This window comes from Pogona vitticeps, chromosome 6 (genome assembly GCF_051106095.1).
Source record: "Pogona vitticeps strain Pit_001003342236 chromosome 6, PviZW2.1, whole genome shotgun sequence".
Taxonomy (NCBI): domain Eukaryota; kingdom Metazoa; phylum Chordata; class Lepidosauria; order Squamata; family Agamidae; genus Pogona; species Pogona vitticeps.
This window is the reverse complement of record NC_135788.1, coordinates 91,013,416-91,030,767: the sequence shown is the minus strand read 5'-3', so window position 1 is coordinate 91,030,767 and position 17,352 is coordinate 91,013,416. Positions and strand designations below refer to the sequence as shown.

At 42.9% G+C, this 17,352-nt stretch overlaps 1 protein-coding gene across 3 annotated transcripts in view; it reads right to left on the bottom strand.

The window, feature by feature from the left end:
• Nucleotides 1–489: 489 nt before the first annotated feature.
• GRB7 (growth factor receptor bound protein 7) overlaps nt 490–17,352 on the bottom strand; it is a 74,338-nt gene continuing 57,475 nt past the window's right edge. For all 3 annotated transcript variants that reach the window (XM_020799322.3, XM_078377847.1, XM_020799321.3), the window contains 11 exons: nt 16,491–16,612; nt 15,187–15,267; nt 13,066–13,203; nt 12,131–12,241; nt 10,599–10,697; nt 8,877–8,957; nt 6,938–7,054; nt 4,852–4,912; nt 3,769–3,856; nt 2,982–3,075; nt 490–1,673 (listed from right to left, as the gene is read on the bottom strand). In XM_020799322.3, the coding sequence (XP_020654981.3) occupies nt 1,527–1,673; nt 2,982–3,075; nt 3,769–3,856; nt 4,852–4,912; nt 6,938–7,054; nt 8,877–8,957; nt 10,599–10,697; nt 12,131–12,241; nt 13,066–13,203; nt 15,187–15,267; nt 16,491–16,612 (1,139 nt within the window). In that variant the 3' untranslated portion in view covers nt 490–1,526. The remainder of the gene's footprint in view (nt 1,674–2,981; nt 3,076–3,768; nt 3,857–4,851; nt 4,913–6,937; nt 7,055–8,876; nt 8,958–10,598; nt 10,698–12,130; nt 12,242–13,065; nt 13,204–15,186; nt 15,268–16,490; nt 16,613–17,352) is intronic.

Sequence of the window (17,352 nt, the reverse complement as noted above, 5' to 3'; positions counted from 1 at the left end):
CTGCTTCACAGTTAGAGGAATTTAACAAAAACAAAAAAACAAAAAATCAAAACTCTGCAACAGATTCAGCAAAAGCTGTGCAGTGCCCTTGAGGGCATCTGGAAAGATCCAGAAAACAGCACTGAAAGGCTAGCAACAGTGAAGTACATCCACTGTGAGGAAGCCAGATGTTGATTTAACCTTATTCCAGGTACAAGTGTTAATAATTATATGACAAGTCAATGTATGAAGACTTTCCCAGGGCTCTCTAGAGATCAAGTACTCAGAAGTGGTTTACTAGTCCCTCTTAAAGAGAGGAATTTATACAATGAAAGTTACGAAACATAGACTTTTATTTAGGCATAAGTAGTGTTATGTCGTAGTTAAATATAAAGAGAAAACAATCTTTTGATTCTTTACAGGTGATACTTGCTATTAATTGAAACAGTCGCCGCTTGCTTTTGCTTTTCTGATAATTTATTTGTACTGTATACAAAACCAGAGCAAAGGTATGAAAAAAATAAGATTTATTTCCATCATTTATATATACACAAGTCATCACAGTATATACTGGCCTCATAGATTTATACAAAAACAGGGTTGTTTCCAACCCTGGGGTACTTTTAACCCCTTCATGCAAGGAGAGGAAACCAACTTCCCTAACCTTAATTCATTGCCTCCTTTGATGTTTGGATGCAATAGCACCACTGGGGCTAGAAACAAGGGCCTTGTCCGGATCTGTGCCATGCTGCTTTTCCTCCTGTAGACACACTCAGGGCTTCTGCATAGTGAAAAGTTCCCAGGGCTAAGATATCCACCACTATCCCTGTCGTTTGAGCATTATAGTCTCAAAAGGTTACCTTCCTAAGCTCTGCTGGAGACTCCTGCCTGATATTCCCCAGCGCTGCAACAGGGGGCCTGCCACTTTAATAAACTGTGTGCCAGGCAGCGGAGAGAAAAGGCTGAACAATCAAGGAGTTCCTTGTCTAGTTAAGATGACAGCACCTGTAGGAAACATGTGCTGGAGACAGGCAATCATGATGAAGAAAGGTGAAAGCAATTTGCAAGAGGAATCACTTCCAAGATTTGCTTTTGTCCTACACTTGCCTCTAATGGACCGGGACTCTGAAACAGCATCAAAAAAATAAAAAATAAAATTTAAAAATTTAAAAGGACAATGCTATAGCTCTATTCCCAGAATCTGGGGACCCTGGACTCTAATTTGAGCACAGCAGGTTAAGGCAACAGGAACAGCAAAATCTCATAAATCTGGTGACAAAGCAAGCTCTTGCTGGGGATGGAGAAAGCTACCAGCCAAGGAGCGTCTTCTGCTGTACAGAAATCTTATCACTGCAACCTCAAAGCCATCCGTGACTGTCCTAAGAATGACAAGACTCCCCGACAGGTGGCTTGAACAGGAGGGTTACAACCTTCCTCAGTCATTTAACCATCGTTGTGGCTGATCCAAGGAGCAGCGGAAAGTTCAGTGCCAATCCCAAGGTTCAAAACAGGCCTTTTCCCTATCTCTCCGTTGGGAAGACGGGCCATCACAAGGCAACGCAGGTGCAATAGTGCTTCAGCTTGCAAGGCAGGATGCCACGGTTGATTTGGTGAAACTCCACCAACTGGATCAGGTCAGCAAAGCGAGTCTGCCCGTCATCCATGGTGTAGTAGAGGCGGCCATCTTCCTCACTCTGAAAGCCACAAAACAGGGTGAGACATTGGCATAGGAAGAGTAAAGTACCAAAAAGAAAAGAGAGGGCTGAAGTTGTGCCAAGGATCAATCTTTAGAAACTAGGGCGGTGTGGTCCCCTTATAGACCAGAATCCCTTAACTAGTGTTTAGGATCAGTTACAGATAAATATGCCTCATCCAACTCCACCCATCAAAAGCGTCCAATGTCAGATATTCAACACTGGCAGTGCACCTCGCCAAGGCATTTCTGATTTGGTGGTTATTCAATTGTCCCTATGCTGTCTGTCTTGTACAAGTGGCTTATTATAAACATTCTTCTTCTGTAGTGTTTGTTTTTCGTTATTTGCTGTCAAGTCACATCCAATTTATAGTGACCCTGATCAGGTTTTCCAAGGGTGTGAGGTATTTAAGGCGTGGTCTTGCCATTGGCTCCACCCAGTGAGTTTTAATGGCCAAATGAGGATTCAAAGTCAGGCTTCCAGAGTCTTAGGCCCATCACATTATCCACTACACACCACACTGGCTCTAAAATCTACACCTGCTGAGCACCACGTGCTGATCTGAGATCTTTTCCCCTCAGACTCAGGTATTTTTACATTGGCTATGATAATGGAAATGTACTCTATAGACGAGTGTACATCCTATAGACATTTAACATATTCACAAGGATTAAAACATAGCATACAAAAGAGCTACGGCATGGGCACAGCAAAGAAAAGTTAATTTTTTCTAATTACAACTCCTTTAATCCCACAGCCAGCATGCTCATTGACAATGTTATCTAGGAGATTTTGGAAGTTGTAGTAGTGTTTCTAAGCCCTGGTCATGGATCAAATTAATCCAAGTTTGTAATTTCCATCACAGTTGATGTGCCCCCCCCCCCAAAAAAAAGCATGGGCGCTGGAACACTATGGGATGTCAGATTCCCTTCCCCTAACTCTCCAGGCCCTATCAGTGGGTTAAAGGCAATCTGAGAAAGAGTCAGTGGAGATGGACTGTCCTGCACTAGGAATACCCTGGAATTGATAAACCAGAAGGCAATATCATCAGTGCACCCATCTATGCTCACATTGATGGGGAATGTCTTATTCAGTGGTTTAAAAGCCATGTGTGTGTGTGTGTATTTTCATGTGGAAGCATCCAAATTTGATTCTTGGCCTCTCCAGCCAAAAGAAACTTAAGTAGCAAAGTTAGCTGAGTTCCCCCTTACTAGAAGACTTGGGAGGGCAGTGCCAGCTAGCACAGATGGACTGAAGCTTGAAGGATTCGGTTGAAAGATAGCCTCCCGTGTTCTTATGACTACTTACCGGAAGGATAAGATAGTGCTTCACTTTTTGAAGGTGGCAAAGTGACAAGACAAAGCCTTTGGGGTTCCGCTGGCTGTCCCGCACCAGGAACACCCTGGAATGGATAAAGCAGAGGTCAACGTCAGCAGTACAGTGGTGCTCCGCTTGATGACGATAATCTGTTCCGTTAAAATTGCTGTTAAGCAATGTCGTCAAGCGAAAGTAAAAAACCCATTGGAATGCATTAAAAACTGGTTAATGAGTTCCAATGGGCGAAATACCTCATCGTAAAGTGAAGATCCTCCATAGGGGAAGCCATTTTCGATTGCTGTCTTCCGGAAATAGGTCCGGAAAACAGCGGGAGGCCATTCTGAAAACCTGACGATCAGCTGTTTTTGATCATCGTGAAGCGAAAATGGTTCCCGAAGCGGGGACCAATTCAACGTAAAGCGAAAAAAACCCACTGAATCATTGTTTTGCGATCGCTATAGCGATCGCAGAAAACTAATCGTAAAGTGATTTTGTCGTCTAACGGGGTCGTCGTGAAGCAGGGCACCACTGTACACCCCTCTATGCCTATAGGATAGTGTGTACTCCAGAACTAGACAGTAGATGTGTAATCCACAAACCTACTCCATTAACACCTTTGTAGCCCAATGCGTGGGGCCAGAGCTGGTTTCTGATAAAGTGGACTCTGATCAACCAGATATCATTGCTTCTCAATTTGCACTAACTTCCTTCTGGTGCACAGAAGCCTAGGAGTGGACTACCTGCATGATGAACTGGAAAGTTATTGCCAACAACATACCCATCCACCAGTCCTTGCTGGATTATAAGGCGCTGGGTGTCTTCTCTAGAAATTCCTCCATGAAACCATGGCTGAGTTCTGTGGATAACTGGGAGGAGAGAAAAATGGGGGTTTTCTTTGAGAAACAAACCACAATCTGTGTTTTCAGAATGGACTGTTACAACTGCAATCATTAGCTTAGAGATGGGCATGAAGCACCAATTTGGCAGTATATGCCAGTTCATCCTTTGGACAAACGGTTTATGCCAGTTCATCCACCTCCTCCAGCGGGCATCCATTCAAAGGACATGCCTCGGTTTCCCTGTCCCACCTCCTCCAGACACTACCTCTGAGTGGGCACCCAGCAGAGGAGGCGGGGCTGGGAAGCGCTGAACTGTCCATCAAATCAGCACAAACCACCAGCCATTTCTGCCCACCTCTATTCTCTACTGTGAAATGTCAAAGCTCTGGAAGACATAGCTTCCTCGCCTTAGAAACACGGTGTTGAGCTGGATTATTCAACTCAGGCAGGCAGAGAAAAGCAGCCTCCATATCCTTGGAGGCCCCCTATTGCTCCCACAGTGATTTCACAACTGCAAGCACTGGCTCAGGATTCAGACACTACGGTTAAACTGTGGCTCAAATTAAACCCATCAATCTGTATATGGCAGAAGAGAGTCACTCTCATTCTGCTTTCCACATCCCATTGTGCTGGATAGCTCAGTGGTTTAGGTGTCTTGTTGCGGAGCCTGAAGATGGGAATAAGGTTCCCCATTATGCCTCCTTCACAAACGCCAGACTTGATGATCTAGAGGATCCCTTCCAGCTCTGCAGTTCTAAGGTTATGATGACAAGGTTATTAAGTGAATAGATTCATGATGAGCACTAGAGGCAAATGTTAGTCAAACACTGCCTTCAGAAATTTTCCAAAGAGCTTGGCCTGTGTGTGTGGGGAATAGAATGTCACAGATCAATTATGAGGTAATTTTGCCTTATCCATCTGATTACTCTCTGCTATCAACACCCACTGGATCTTATGCCAAGCTTTTGAATGAGGGAACATGTGGTTATACATTACATGAACTATCTCTGAGGGACACATACCAGTACTGAGTGGGGAGCTCTGGAACTGGGTGGGCAGGCTGTATCGATGAGTTGTCTTCTTCTGAGGCAAGAAAAGAAAAACATTTGATACTCTTCGAGACAATCCAAGCTTGCTACATTAATTATATAATCTCCTTACAGTACTGCTGTAACATTCAGTAATATTTATTACAAGCTTCTAAAGAGTCCCTTGATTAGCTTGGTACAACACAACCGATGTATTTATAGAAACCTAAAGAATGAATTTACAGAAACCTAAAGAATGAAGCTACACTGTGGTGAGTAAGACCTACGTGAAGGTCGTGGGACTTCCTTCAGGGAAAGCAAATATAGGATTGTGACTCCTTGTGTTTTTGTGATCCAGAGTTGATTTCTGATGATGTGGATTGATTTATAAGAGCCTGCCTGATATCCCAGTAATTATATTCGTCCTTAAAGTGCCACAGAACTACTCTGAATGCATTTGCCTAAATGTAAGTTATCATGGCAACAACTCCATTTGCCTTGTTACAAATCATACAACACTTAAATTTCAAGCCATGCTTCGTTGGTGAAAAAGACATTTAGTTGTGGTCACCAAAACACTTTTGTGTTTATAGAAATTTTACTATACTGTATGTTCACAGATGTTGCCTTTGTGCTTAGAGAAGCCAACGAGGTGTTCAAAACTAATCAAAACAAATTTGCAGCGTTACTGCTGGGAAAGCATACTAATCTCCACTACCATAAAATCCAGGAAAAAAAATATGAAAATTCTTGTCCTTCCCATAGTTTGTAAAGCCTAATTGATGACATAAAAAGTGCTGAAAGTGCTTGGATTAGACTTCCACCATGTATGATACAGACGTCATGTTTGCTCCACCCAGGCCTGACTGTTACCTGGAGTGTTAAATATCATTTTTGCTGCACCCTTTCAAACTGTGGGTGGAACTTGCAAAACTGAACATGCCTTCATTTAAAAAAAAAAAAAAAAAAACTTCCCAGATACAGTAAATAAGTAAGCCAATTGGAAATATTTTGGCTTAGCCTTCTCCATGATAGGATAATTTTCTAAGTCCACATTGCTGGAACTCGAGAAGAGTGCAATACTGCCTCCATAAGCAGCAATATGTCTACATGACCTACAGAGAAGTGACTAGTGAGGGCTTTCTGGTGTGCTTTGTATGGTTACCTTTTGTTGCTTCTGCATCAATAGACTGATACTATTTAGACTGCACTCAAATCAACTTCTATTCAACCCTCCTTCTCAGTGATGTTACTTTCTTAACAACACACCTGAATTTCTCAGGTTTCTAACTTCTTGAGGAGGAAGACCAAGCAAAATGGGGCTACTTTGATACAGGACACATTTTCTGTGACTCTGGAGAAATTCAATCGATGTAGGATTTATGTACATGTAATTTTTTCCTCACCATGTGTATTAAAGAAGATCTAGTAAATAGCCCAGATAACACTAGTGAAGTAGCCCACTTCTCATCAAAAATGGTCTAATCATTTTCACATTTTAAATTTGTTTGAACATACTGTATATTTCATATACATCCATAATTTTAACTTGTGCAACTGATGCGAAGGGAAGGAGGGAGGAAGGAACTTCCTAATAAACATTTTCCTTCTTCCTTAGGATGGCCTCTGATACTCAACTCCTTGCAGTGGCTCTGCTACAAACCAAGACTTATAAGCTCTCGCTGCCTCAGGAACAAGTGACTCTAGCAGACAAAACTAGGCTTCAACCTTCGCTAGGTGAAATTGGAAAAAAGATGAAGCTTGATCATCCTTGCTGGTAAAAGAAGTATTTTCTTTTTTAAAAAAAATGGAAGTAAATCTTAGACTAGCACAATTCACTGCCCTGTTCCCCCATCTTAGCTCTATCCATTCTCAATATCTTTCTGGTACTCCCACCATCATAGGAACCTTTGTCCCATAGCCAGCAGTTCATGAAGACTGGTCCCCCCATCCCAGGCATAGCTCCAAATGCTGAGGGCACAAGGAACTTCCCCATGCAATTCTGATGCAGCAAGTCCTGTCTCCCATGGACTCCCCTGCTTTTCACAATGACTAGCCAAGAGGAAAGCAGCCGACTCACCCTCCACGCTTGAGCTTCCTCCAAAGCCACTGTCAGAGCCTCATTGGGGTTCTCAATCACTCGGCCCGTACAACCCGAGAAGTCCATGGCCACCAGGGTGTTATCTGACACACTCCGCTATGGGATTTTAAAATAAGCATTCACCCCAATAATAAGTGATTTGGTTCCTAATTATGACACACAATTCCAAATTAAGTTTCTTAGAGGTCTATCTTTAATACAGTCTTGACTGCCCAGGAAAGAGTTAGGAAAGTCTCTATAACATCTCCAGCTCAAACTAAATTTGTAATACCTGAATTGCAGAGTTTAAACTCGCAACTGAAACGACTGTTTCCAATGGAATGGTCCCGCATGTTCAGATGTGAATGCTTCAATGCAAGAGTATTCAGAGACATGTTGTAATGCTCTGTCTGAAAGCTCTTGGTTGATCTTAAAGACCAACTAAGGTCGATAAGGCAGGCAGGAGCCCTCTTGAGTTCAATGTCTACTGGTTCTTAACATTGGGTTACTCAGGAGTTTTGGACTGCAACTCCCAGAAGCCTTCACCACCAGCTGTCCTGACTGGGGTTTCTGGGAGTTGCAGTTCAAAAGCATCCGAGTAACAAAGGTTAAGAACCACTGGTCTAGATTACCCTAAACTGGCCTTTTAAATGAGTTTCTGGCAGAAGACAGTCCCACAGTTTTGAGCAAGTTTGTTGTTGTTTCAATTTATATACTGCCTCAGAGTGCTAAAGCAGTGTCTGGACAGTTTATACCATAATTATGCAAACAACACTTTGCCCCGCCCCCAGAGAGCTGGGTACATATTTTACCAACCTCAAAGGGGTGGAAGACTGAGTCAACCTTGAGTCAACTACCTGAATCGATTGAGACTGAACTCAGGCCATGAGCAGAGGCTTGACTGCAGTACTGCAGTTTATTTATTTATTGCATTTATATGCCGCCCATCTAGACATAGTCTACTCTGGGCGGCTCACAACTTAGAAGATAAAAACAATTTAAAATATACAGTTTTACATTAAAAACAAAATGATATAAAATGTAATATAAATTTACGATTGTAACAGTTAATTTAAAGCAAAGCGTCCCAAGATGGCAAGAATAAAAGAAGAAAAATAAGAATGACTTAATTGACTGAAGGGAAGGCCTGCTTGAATAGCCAAGTTTTCAGCTGGCTTTTGAAAATGCCCAGCGAGGGTGCCAGCCGAATTTCAGTGGGGAGGGTGTTCCACAGCCGAGGGGCCACAGACGAGAAGGCCCAATTTCTTGTTTTTTCCTTCCGGGCCTTCCTCGGCGTCAGACCCCTCAGCCGTCCCTGCTGGCTGTGTCGGGTGATTCGGGTAGAAAAGTTTAACCACTGTACCATGGGGCTTCTTGTTGAAGAATCATGCATAACTTATAAGCCAGGGGTAGGCAAAAGGGTAGCCTCCAGATGCTGTTGAAGAGCAGCCTCCTGCAATCCCTTACAAATGGTTGTGCTGGCGAGGGCTGCAGAGAATGACAGTCCAGTAACTTCTGAAGGGCCACCCTTTGCCTGTCCCTGATTCAATCTTTGTGAGCAAAACACCCACCCCAGAAAGTTGGCATTGCAATCTGCACGATGGACCTCTACATTTATTTTATTAGATTTATACCCCCACCCATCTAGACCAAAGGTCTACATCAGAACATTGAATACTGAATGGTGAAATAAAAAAGAGATACTTAGGATAGCACCTCTTGTGTCACCACAACAGCATGATCCATGTATTTTCTCATGCAGCCTGAACTGTTCCAGGATGGGGTCCTTTCAACCAGCTCACCCAGGAGATAAAACAGCAAAGAACATGGTGGAGGCCCTTCCAAATTGCTCCCGCCACTCCACTATTCTACACGTGCTATGCCTGCTGCCACCCAACTGCACATTTCAGTCTCCAAATTCTTCTAAGCGGGAGCTTACCAGGGGTGCTGTGCCAATCCAGGCTGGTTCCCTTTGCCGTGCCTGACACTGCTGGTAGTTCCTGTAGAGCTGTATGCCATACTGTGGGAAAGAATCGTGGTTATTAGTGTCTGTGTGGCAGGAAGGCCTATCAGCAGTACTAGCCTGACATGACAAACATTCCAGACAGTGGCCCTAATGTTTGCCAAAGCAATCAATTTCAGGGCAGGGAGCAGCCGCAGACTTTGCGATGTTATTTTTGAAAGTGGTTTTTGAAAAGGTCAAACCACCTGTTTCTAGGTGGGGAGGGGAAGGGAAGGGGGAAAGGTGCACACCTACAGAAAGCATGTGAGGATTAGAACTAGAACTGAAATGTAGCACGAGGGCCGACGGAAGGATATTCTAACATGGCCAGTTCTGACAGTGAAAATAAAATGGAATTAATTTGTCTGACTTCTAATGTAAACCACCTCTCTCATGAGGCAACAGTCCTTCACCTCAGAAACCTTGTGAAGGGACTGAATTTTAAACTTTCTGCCTTATGGAACCCTTCCTAACCTCTCTTTGGAGTAACTTCAGGCACTGAACTGTGGAAATCCCTGGATGCTACAGAAGATTCTCAGACAAGGCAGGTCCAGGCAGACTTTGGGCCCACCAGAGCTGCTTTTCTTGTTTTTAACTCTTTTTTTTTTTCACTAGAGCCTTGGTGCCACAGTTAAAGAATTCTAGCCATACTAGAACTGAAGGCAGCTCATAGTCCTTCCTCACAAAAATCCATTTCTGGCTTTCCCATCCTAAGCACCCTCATTTCTATCGTTAAAAATAAAATAAAAAACCCTTGTTATTCTACTGTAAATTGCCAAGCAATCTACTAGGACATCTGAGTTTACCTTCTTCCATTCCAGCTTTATGGTATATACTAAGCCAGCTTGGAGCATGGGCCTTTCAAGCCTCATTGTTGTTCTGGGCATGCTGAATGGAAGACCTTGGAAAATCCTTTATGGATTATAATTCCCCAAATCCCAGGCTGTCTGAAGATATTCTGAGAGGTGCCATCAGAAAAAGTCACGTTTTGGATCTCCGATAAACCTACCTAACACACTTCAAGCAGCTGCACTTTGCAAATGAATGTTGGTGGACAAGCTGTTTTTCTGGAAAACTTGCCTTACTATTGGAAAAATCTCTTAGAACGCTGAGAAACCTCACACATCCATGTATGTTGCCAGAATACCATTTGCTGACGTGGTCAGACCCATTAGCTTAGTGTGAAGATTGGTATAGCTATCTCCATGAAAGCCAGAGAGGACAAGGACATTAAATGTATCTTTGTATTTAATGTGTAGGTAAAGGTAAAGGTTCCCCTTGACATTTAGTCCAGTCGTGTCCAAATCTAGGGGGCTGTGCTCATCCCCGTCACCAAGCTGTAGAGCCAGCGTTTGTCCGAAGACAGTTTCCGTGGTCACGTGGCCAGCGCAACTAGACACGGAAAGCCGCTACCTTCCCACTGAGGTGGTACCTATTTATCTACTTGCATTTTCACATGCTTTCGAACTGCTAGGTTGGCAGGAATTTAATGCATAGCATGCTTCAAAAAATGCAAACTGCTATGGGGTATGGTCACAACTATCAGGATCGAGGCACAAACAGAAGACAAATGTAACCGCCTGAAAATGACTCCTCTGAAGCTACCATTCGCATGGAGAGGGAATTCTTATCACTGGTGCTAAACAGAATGCCCCATACCTTGAAGAGGCGGAAGGCAGCCACCCAGCAAGTGCGACTCTGCTCATCCTCACTGCAGAAAAGCTTCAGACCTTTTGTCCCACTGCGTGCCTTTTGGGGCTGTGGAGCAAAGAAACAAGAAGGTTGCAAACATGTAAGGACTGTCCGAGCAGGACTCTCTTCTCTCTCTGAAAACTGCTGGTGCTCTGACTGATTAATGTGTGACTCTTTGGCTGATTTGGGTTGGAACCTACAGGATCAGTGAGGGGTAGAGTTCAAAGGGATTCAAAGAATGATCTAGCCCAGTAGCCCCCAACTTTGTGTCCCAATGTGTTCTTGGACTATAATTCCCAGAAATCCTGGCCTGCACAGTAATTAAAGGTGGCTTCTGGGAGTTTTAGTCCAAGAACATCTGGGGATCCAAGATCGGGGACCACTGATCTAGTCCAACCCTTTTCTGACAAAGGAAACCCAGAGAAAGACTATCCTTGACAGAAGCGCCATCTGACCTCTGTTTAAAGACCTCAAGCAAGAAGCACACCCAGAAACTGGCACTCTCATACAGCTCTTACCACTAGGATATTCTACCTGATGTTTTCCCATCGGCCCTAGTTAACTAGTCAATGATGAAGAATTACAGGAGTTGCAGTCTAACAAAATATGAAGAGTCTTATTCTTCCTATCCCTAAGATATGTACTTAGAGGCTTTTAAAAATAATAATAATGATCAGAATGTATGTTCCAAGATTGAGTCCTGACTTACAGAACCCATTTTCTAACCTGATAAAAATCTCTGCATGGTTTACTATTCAGATTTTCCTTCAAAGTGGCTTCTGTTTGAGGCAAATAACAGGGAGATCAGCAGAAGTGCTGCCTTTTTCTTTCCATCAGGTTTCACTGGAAAATCCAGCCATTCCCAGTTCAGATATGCATCTTCACAGGATGGTGCCCATTGTATCTCTGCAAATTAGAATGCTGGGTTTGTCTTTTTCCAGATGGGGAGCTTGCTGAGAAGTCTGGCATGCAAAACGTGGAAGAGGGATCCTGTGTGGATTGTTTTTTGCTCATTCCAGAAGAGACGTACGCCTCCAATTTTATCCCAGAAAAAGGTGCTTCAATTATCAGAAACTCAGAGAACATTTTTAAAGTTTAGCTATAAGATGCATACAGATTTGGTTGCCTTGATTTAAAATCAGAGTGCTTTCTGTTTTGTGGTTTTTTTTTAACCTCTTGGTCAAAATCCTGTTGTGTAACTTATGCCTGCGCAAGTTATGTCATGGTGTCACTGGCAGGTGAGATGTTCAATAATTACAGAGTTCCTCCTTCTTTCCCATAGCTTGCCCAACTTGCATTTAATCCATGCTATTGCATTCATCCACAGGAGCCCTGCGACAGGAGGAGGAACTCTTCAGTTACTGAAAATCACCCCCTGCCAATGATGTCATCATCCTTTTGGAGGCGTAACTTACACAACAACAAAAAACATGAGGTTTGGTCTGTGATTCTGGACTGTCTACTTTAATTATAGCTATTTTAAATGAAGCTACTCCTACCTTGATACAAAAGCCATACTCTGTGGGAGTGCTGTACTGTTTTTTGCCTTGAGTGATGTAGTAGACGTTGGATTCATTTATATCTACACAATACTGTAGATGTCGAGGGTCCTGAAAAAGAGAAGAATATGTGAAAGCTGCTCCACAGCATGAGGTGCCTTTCCATTGTCTGAGTTAGTGGGAAAGTTAGGTAACCAGGGCGCTCTGTATTAGAACTCAGAAAAAAAATAGTTTTTTGGACTACAACTCTGGGGATGTCTCAAATTTGTGGTCCATAAAAATTACTTTTTGAAGCTCCAAAAGATCACGTGAAACCAGTGGTCTCCAACTTTGGGTCCCCACACATTCCTGGAAGCCTTCACCAGTAGCTGTGCTGGGAAGGGCTACTGGGAGTTACAGTCCCGTTCCAATGCACTAAACTAAGGGCAGAATGTAGTGCCTCATGCAAAAGGTAGCATTCCAACAACCTCTCTTCTATTTTCATTTTTGTCCTCATCCACAGTGTTTCTTGCCTTTGGCAGCCATACTAACAAGCAGAATTTCAAGGGCCAGGAAGTGATGGTTAAGTGCTCTGCTTAGTTCTGATCCAAACCCTTATTAAGGCCAGGACTGGTTCTGCTTCCTTGTGGGCTCTGGAAGTTGTAATCCAAAAAGAGAGAGCAACATTTCAAACCCTTTCCCATCTGGCATTGAATAATGAATTAATTACGATGTTCTAGCTATCTGTAAGCTGTTATTTCCAAGTTCTTCACCCAAGGACCACCCCTTATCCCAGGCCTCATGTCCTCAAGAAGGAGGTCCTGCCGTTGTGGTTCTTTCTCACAGGGGACAGGACATGGCCTGGTCTGTGGCAAAGTGCTTCCACAACCGTGTTCAAAAGGAGCACAGACTTGTAAAACAAGCTCTCCACATCCACGTAGTATGTACAAACTTACTTTCGATGTGCCTTTTGTTGAATAATAGAGTCCCGAGCGCCGTAGAGAGAAATAAAACCTTTTCCATACTTTGCGCCCAACTTCCTTCAGGTGCAGGAACCCCTGGATTTCAGGGCAGCTTCCTGAATTTAGTACATTCTGAAGACAGAGAGACAACAAGAAAGAAAGAAAGAAAGAAAGAAAGAAAGAAAGAAAGAAAGAAAGAAAGAAAGAAAGAAAGAAAGAAAGAAAGAAAGAAAGAAAGAAAGAAAGAAAGAAAGAAAGAAAGAAAGAAAGAAAGACATGAGAATAGATGACAAATAGCACTAGAAGTTCCATTATCACTTAACATAGACAGGTTCTCATCTTCTTTGATTTTCCTTTTGGGTGTGAAAATGTTTTGTTTTTTTATTTAGAATTGCAGGACCGCAGCCTGGGATATACAAAAATCTCGTGCAACACCTTAAAGACTAACTAGGTGATTGTGGTCAGAGCTTCTGTGAACAAAAAGGCCTCCTACACTGGCTGCATGAAACAAGAGGAAAAGGTTTTGTATAACACATACCACATAGGTCCCTGTGAAATTTAAGTAAACAGCAGACCAAAAGACAGCAGAATCAGAAATCACACACCCAGAAGCAGTGGCACGCTGAGGCTATTGAATCAAGTCAGTGACTGCTGTGCAAGAATATATGTGTCAATGTGGTGTAGTAGAAAAAGAACTGGACCAGAGAAACATGGGATTGAATCTCCATTCAGTCATGAAGCATCACTCAGGCTATTCCACTTCGCAGGCTTGTTGTGAGGACAAACCTGAAGTCATGGTCATACAAAAGCCCTCAAAGAAAATGAAGGATATAAATGGGAAAGCGAAGTAAGAACTACTCTGGTGGATCAGGTCAGGTCTCTCTCTGGCAACCGAAATATGGAAGTGATGACACTATTATGGAAAACTTCATCCTCCACATCACACCTGATCATGGGAAAGGGTTCCCATTTCATTACTGTGACAGAAAGCCAAACTAGGTGGTAGTACAATAAATCAGTCAGTGTGTCTCCTCTTTTTTAAAAAACTTTTTAAATGACAGCCACTGGACTAGAAGGAAGGGTTTTGGAAACCTTTTCCCATAATGCCACTCTCATCATCAATATCATAACCAACATCTCTGCTGTTTGCACTCCAACACACGTCTCTTTGAGACAAAGAGCCTATTAGGAGGAGTTTTACATGCAAAAACAATGCTATGAAGTGAACCCCTGCTGATACTTTAAAATTGTGGGAAGTGGGACATGAGAGGCAATAGGGGGAGCTTAATGATCTGTTTAATTCGGCTGACACAGATATTGTTAAACCTGTCCCATGTAGAGCTTGGAAATTCTACTTTTCTGAATTGTAACTTGCAAAAAAAAAAAACTTAAAACAAAACAAAACTCCAGGCAGCAGCCCTGTTAGCTAGGTGGGTCAAGAGATTGCAACTTCCCAAAATACGTCATCCAAGTATTTCTGATATTACCCATCATGAATCCGCTGCGTGCTTTTTAAAGCCATTGAAACTAATGTACAATCACCCAAGTTTTGTGATAAGGACAACTATAAGCTAATTATGCACTGTGTTAAGCAATGCATTCTCAACAGGATGGCAATTAGTAATCAACTACTATACAAGAAGAAAGGAAAACAATACCTCCACACTGTTCAACATTTACTAAACTCATCCTATACTGCTACTTTTAGAGTTAAAAAAGCCCTGAGATTTTATTAGGGGAATCCATGAGAAAGGACTACAAACTTTTATCGACTGTTTGAGGAATCCCTGGGCATCTTATGGACAACAAACAGGCAAACAGAAATCCAAGGTCATATAATCAGATTGCTTGGTTACCCCTTACTTAGCACAGAGTCCCCCTCTGGCTTGTACTCCACAGCACGCAATAGCTATCCAAGCACTGCATTTTAATCTTCTGGATCAACCTTGGGTAACCCAGGTGTTCTTGGACTGCAACTCCCAGAAACCCTAGCCAGCACAGCTGGTGGTGAAGGCTTCTGGGAGTGGCAGTCCAAGAACACCTACTCAAGGTTGAATGAAGACGTGGGGATCAAAATAAGTTTGAAAGGGGAGAGGAAGGGAAGGGATTGTATACCTGTATGAGTTCTGAGTGGGACATCCCCTTGTTGGCAGCATCCTGACAGCTGGAGACCATGACTTCAGGGAAAAGTGATTGCTGTAATGGAGGAGAAAGGAGAAGGATGAACATTGCAGACCTAACTAAGACAAACGATTGTTCCTGAACAGTCGTATATTATTTTCTCCTATATGGCATTTTTCCTTACGACAATCTTAACACAATACAAACAAATGGCAAGTGCTACATGGACCCTTGATATTTGGTGTTGTTTTTTTTTTGAGGGATGTGGTGGCGCTGCGGGCTAAATCGCAGAAGCCTGTGCTGCAGGGTCAGAAGACCAGCAGTCGTAAGATCGAATCCACGTGACGGAGTGAGCTCCCGTCGCTTGTCCCAGCTCCCGCCAACCTAGCGGTTCGAAAGCATGCAAAGGCAAGTAGATCAATAGGGACCACCTCGGTGGGAAGGTAACAGCGTTCCGTGTCTAAGTTGCACTGGCCCTGTGACCACGGAAGATTGTCTTCGGACAAAACGCTGGCTCTATGGCTTGGAAACGGGGATAAGCACTGCCCCCTAGAGTCGAACACGACTGGACAAAAATTGTCAAGGGGAACCTTTACCTTTATTTGTTTTTTAGTCATTTCTAGTCTTCATACTAGCAGGAGGAAAGTCAGCCCAAATGCACAATGTTTTTAATTGAGATTCTTTTCTCTCTCTTTTTACCTTCTTTTAAATGTTATTCCTATCCTTCTGAAGTGTCAATAACTCTAAAACACTTCATAAGAAACAGATTAAAACTTAATAGTAAGACTGCATCCAAGTTACTAAAGGGGCAAAAAATCTTATAAAGAAACGAAACCAGATTCCCAAAGGAGAAAGAACCCCATAACTTGGTGGGGGCAAAAAGCAGATATGTTGGTAAAACATCCAATAAAACCCTTGTCATACATTTACAATCCTGTAATGATCTCCTGAGTGATAAGTTGAGCAACAGATATAAAACCAAGAGGTTTTGCTAGAACTGACTCTAGCTCTTAATGTAGCAAATTCGAACGCAGAACTTTTACTCAGAGGTGGGGACAAAGCACCGTCCTTCAGGTGTCATTGGACTGAACATTCCAACAGTCTCAGCCTGCACAGCCAATGACAAGGAATGAATGCAAAGAAATATTACAGATTGCTGTTTCGTCTCATATGAAACTAAGAAATGCTGAAAGAAATGCAATTTAGAGCTTGTTTTAAATGAGAGCATCAGGAAGCCACCATGTTAAACTTGGAGAGGGGATGCCTTCCTTCCTGGCTTAATTGTTTATTCTACTTACTGGTGAGCTCTTGAACAGCTCATACTTGGCATAGTTCTTCCGGAAGACAAATCTGCTGTCACCCCCAACAGGCCACGTGGCCTGAACCTCTACGACAGATTCGTGGTCTTCTAGGTACCGCTCTGGATGGAGTGGGGGAGAGAGAGAGAGAAAGGAAGAGAGCGATTGAGAAATGATTTACTGTATAAGGCAACTCATTTCTGTTGTACTTTGAATTCCCAGGTGAGGTCTAACAATGGATTTTACACATGCTCATTAATAACAAGTCCAAGAGGATATTCCTGGATTGTACGCATGCTTAAGTCCAGGTTGATAAATGGACCTACAGCTGCCAGATGTGTGAGGCAAGTACGTAATGGTGGAGAGGGACTTTGGCCACTGTACCTTGACTGCAAAAAGACCAAGAGATACATGGGCAGGCGGTTTTTGGTGGAATTCTCTCAGTAAGTGTGTCTGGCTGCATTTCAGATTGAAAGTAGGATTAGATACAAAAGAATGATCTTTATTTACAAAACTGACATATAAGGGAAGCCTAGCCTTCGCCCGGATTCATAAGTTTTCTAAAGTCTAAGAAATTATTTTATAGGAGGAGATTGAGTCGTGAATCCTCTTTTGGAAGAGGCACTGGCCAGCCATGGGGCTTAGAAACTCACTGAAAATTAGGGTCTTAGAAATGGAATATGGGACTAGAATGAGCTTGGCGGGCTGGACCAAGGTACATCATAGGCATCCTTCAGTCTCGAGAGACTACGTAACGTGCTCTGTATGGAGGACTTGGAACAGTGTCTTGTGTTTTGACGCTTTACGCGAGGCTGGAGTGTCCTCTCCAGGGCATGAAGCCTGGGTAAAATAATATAGCTGT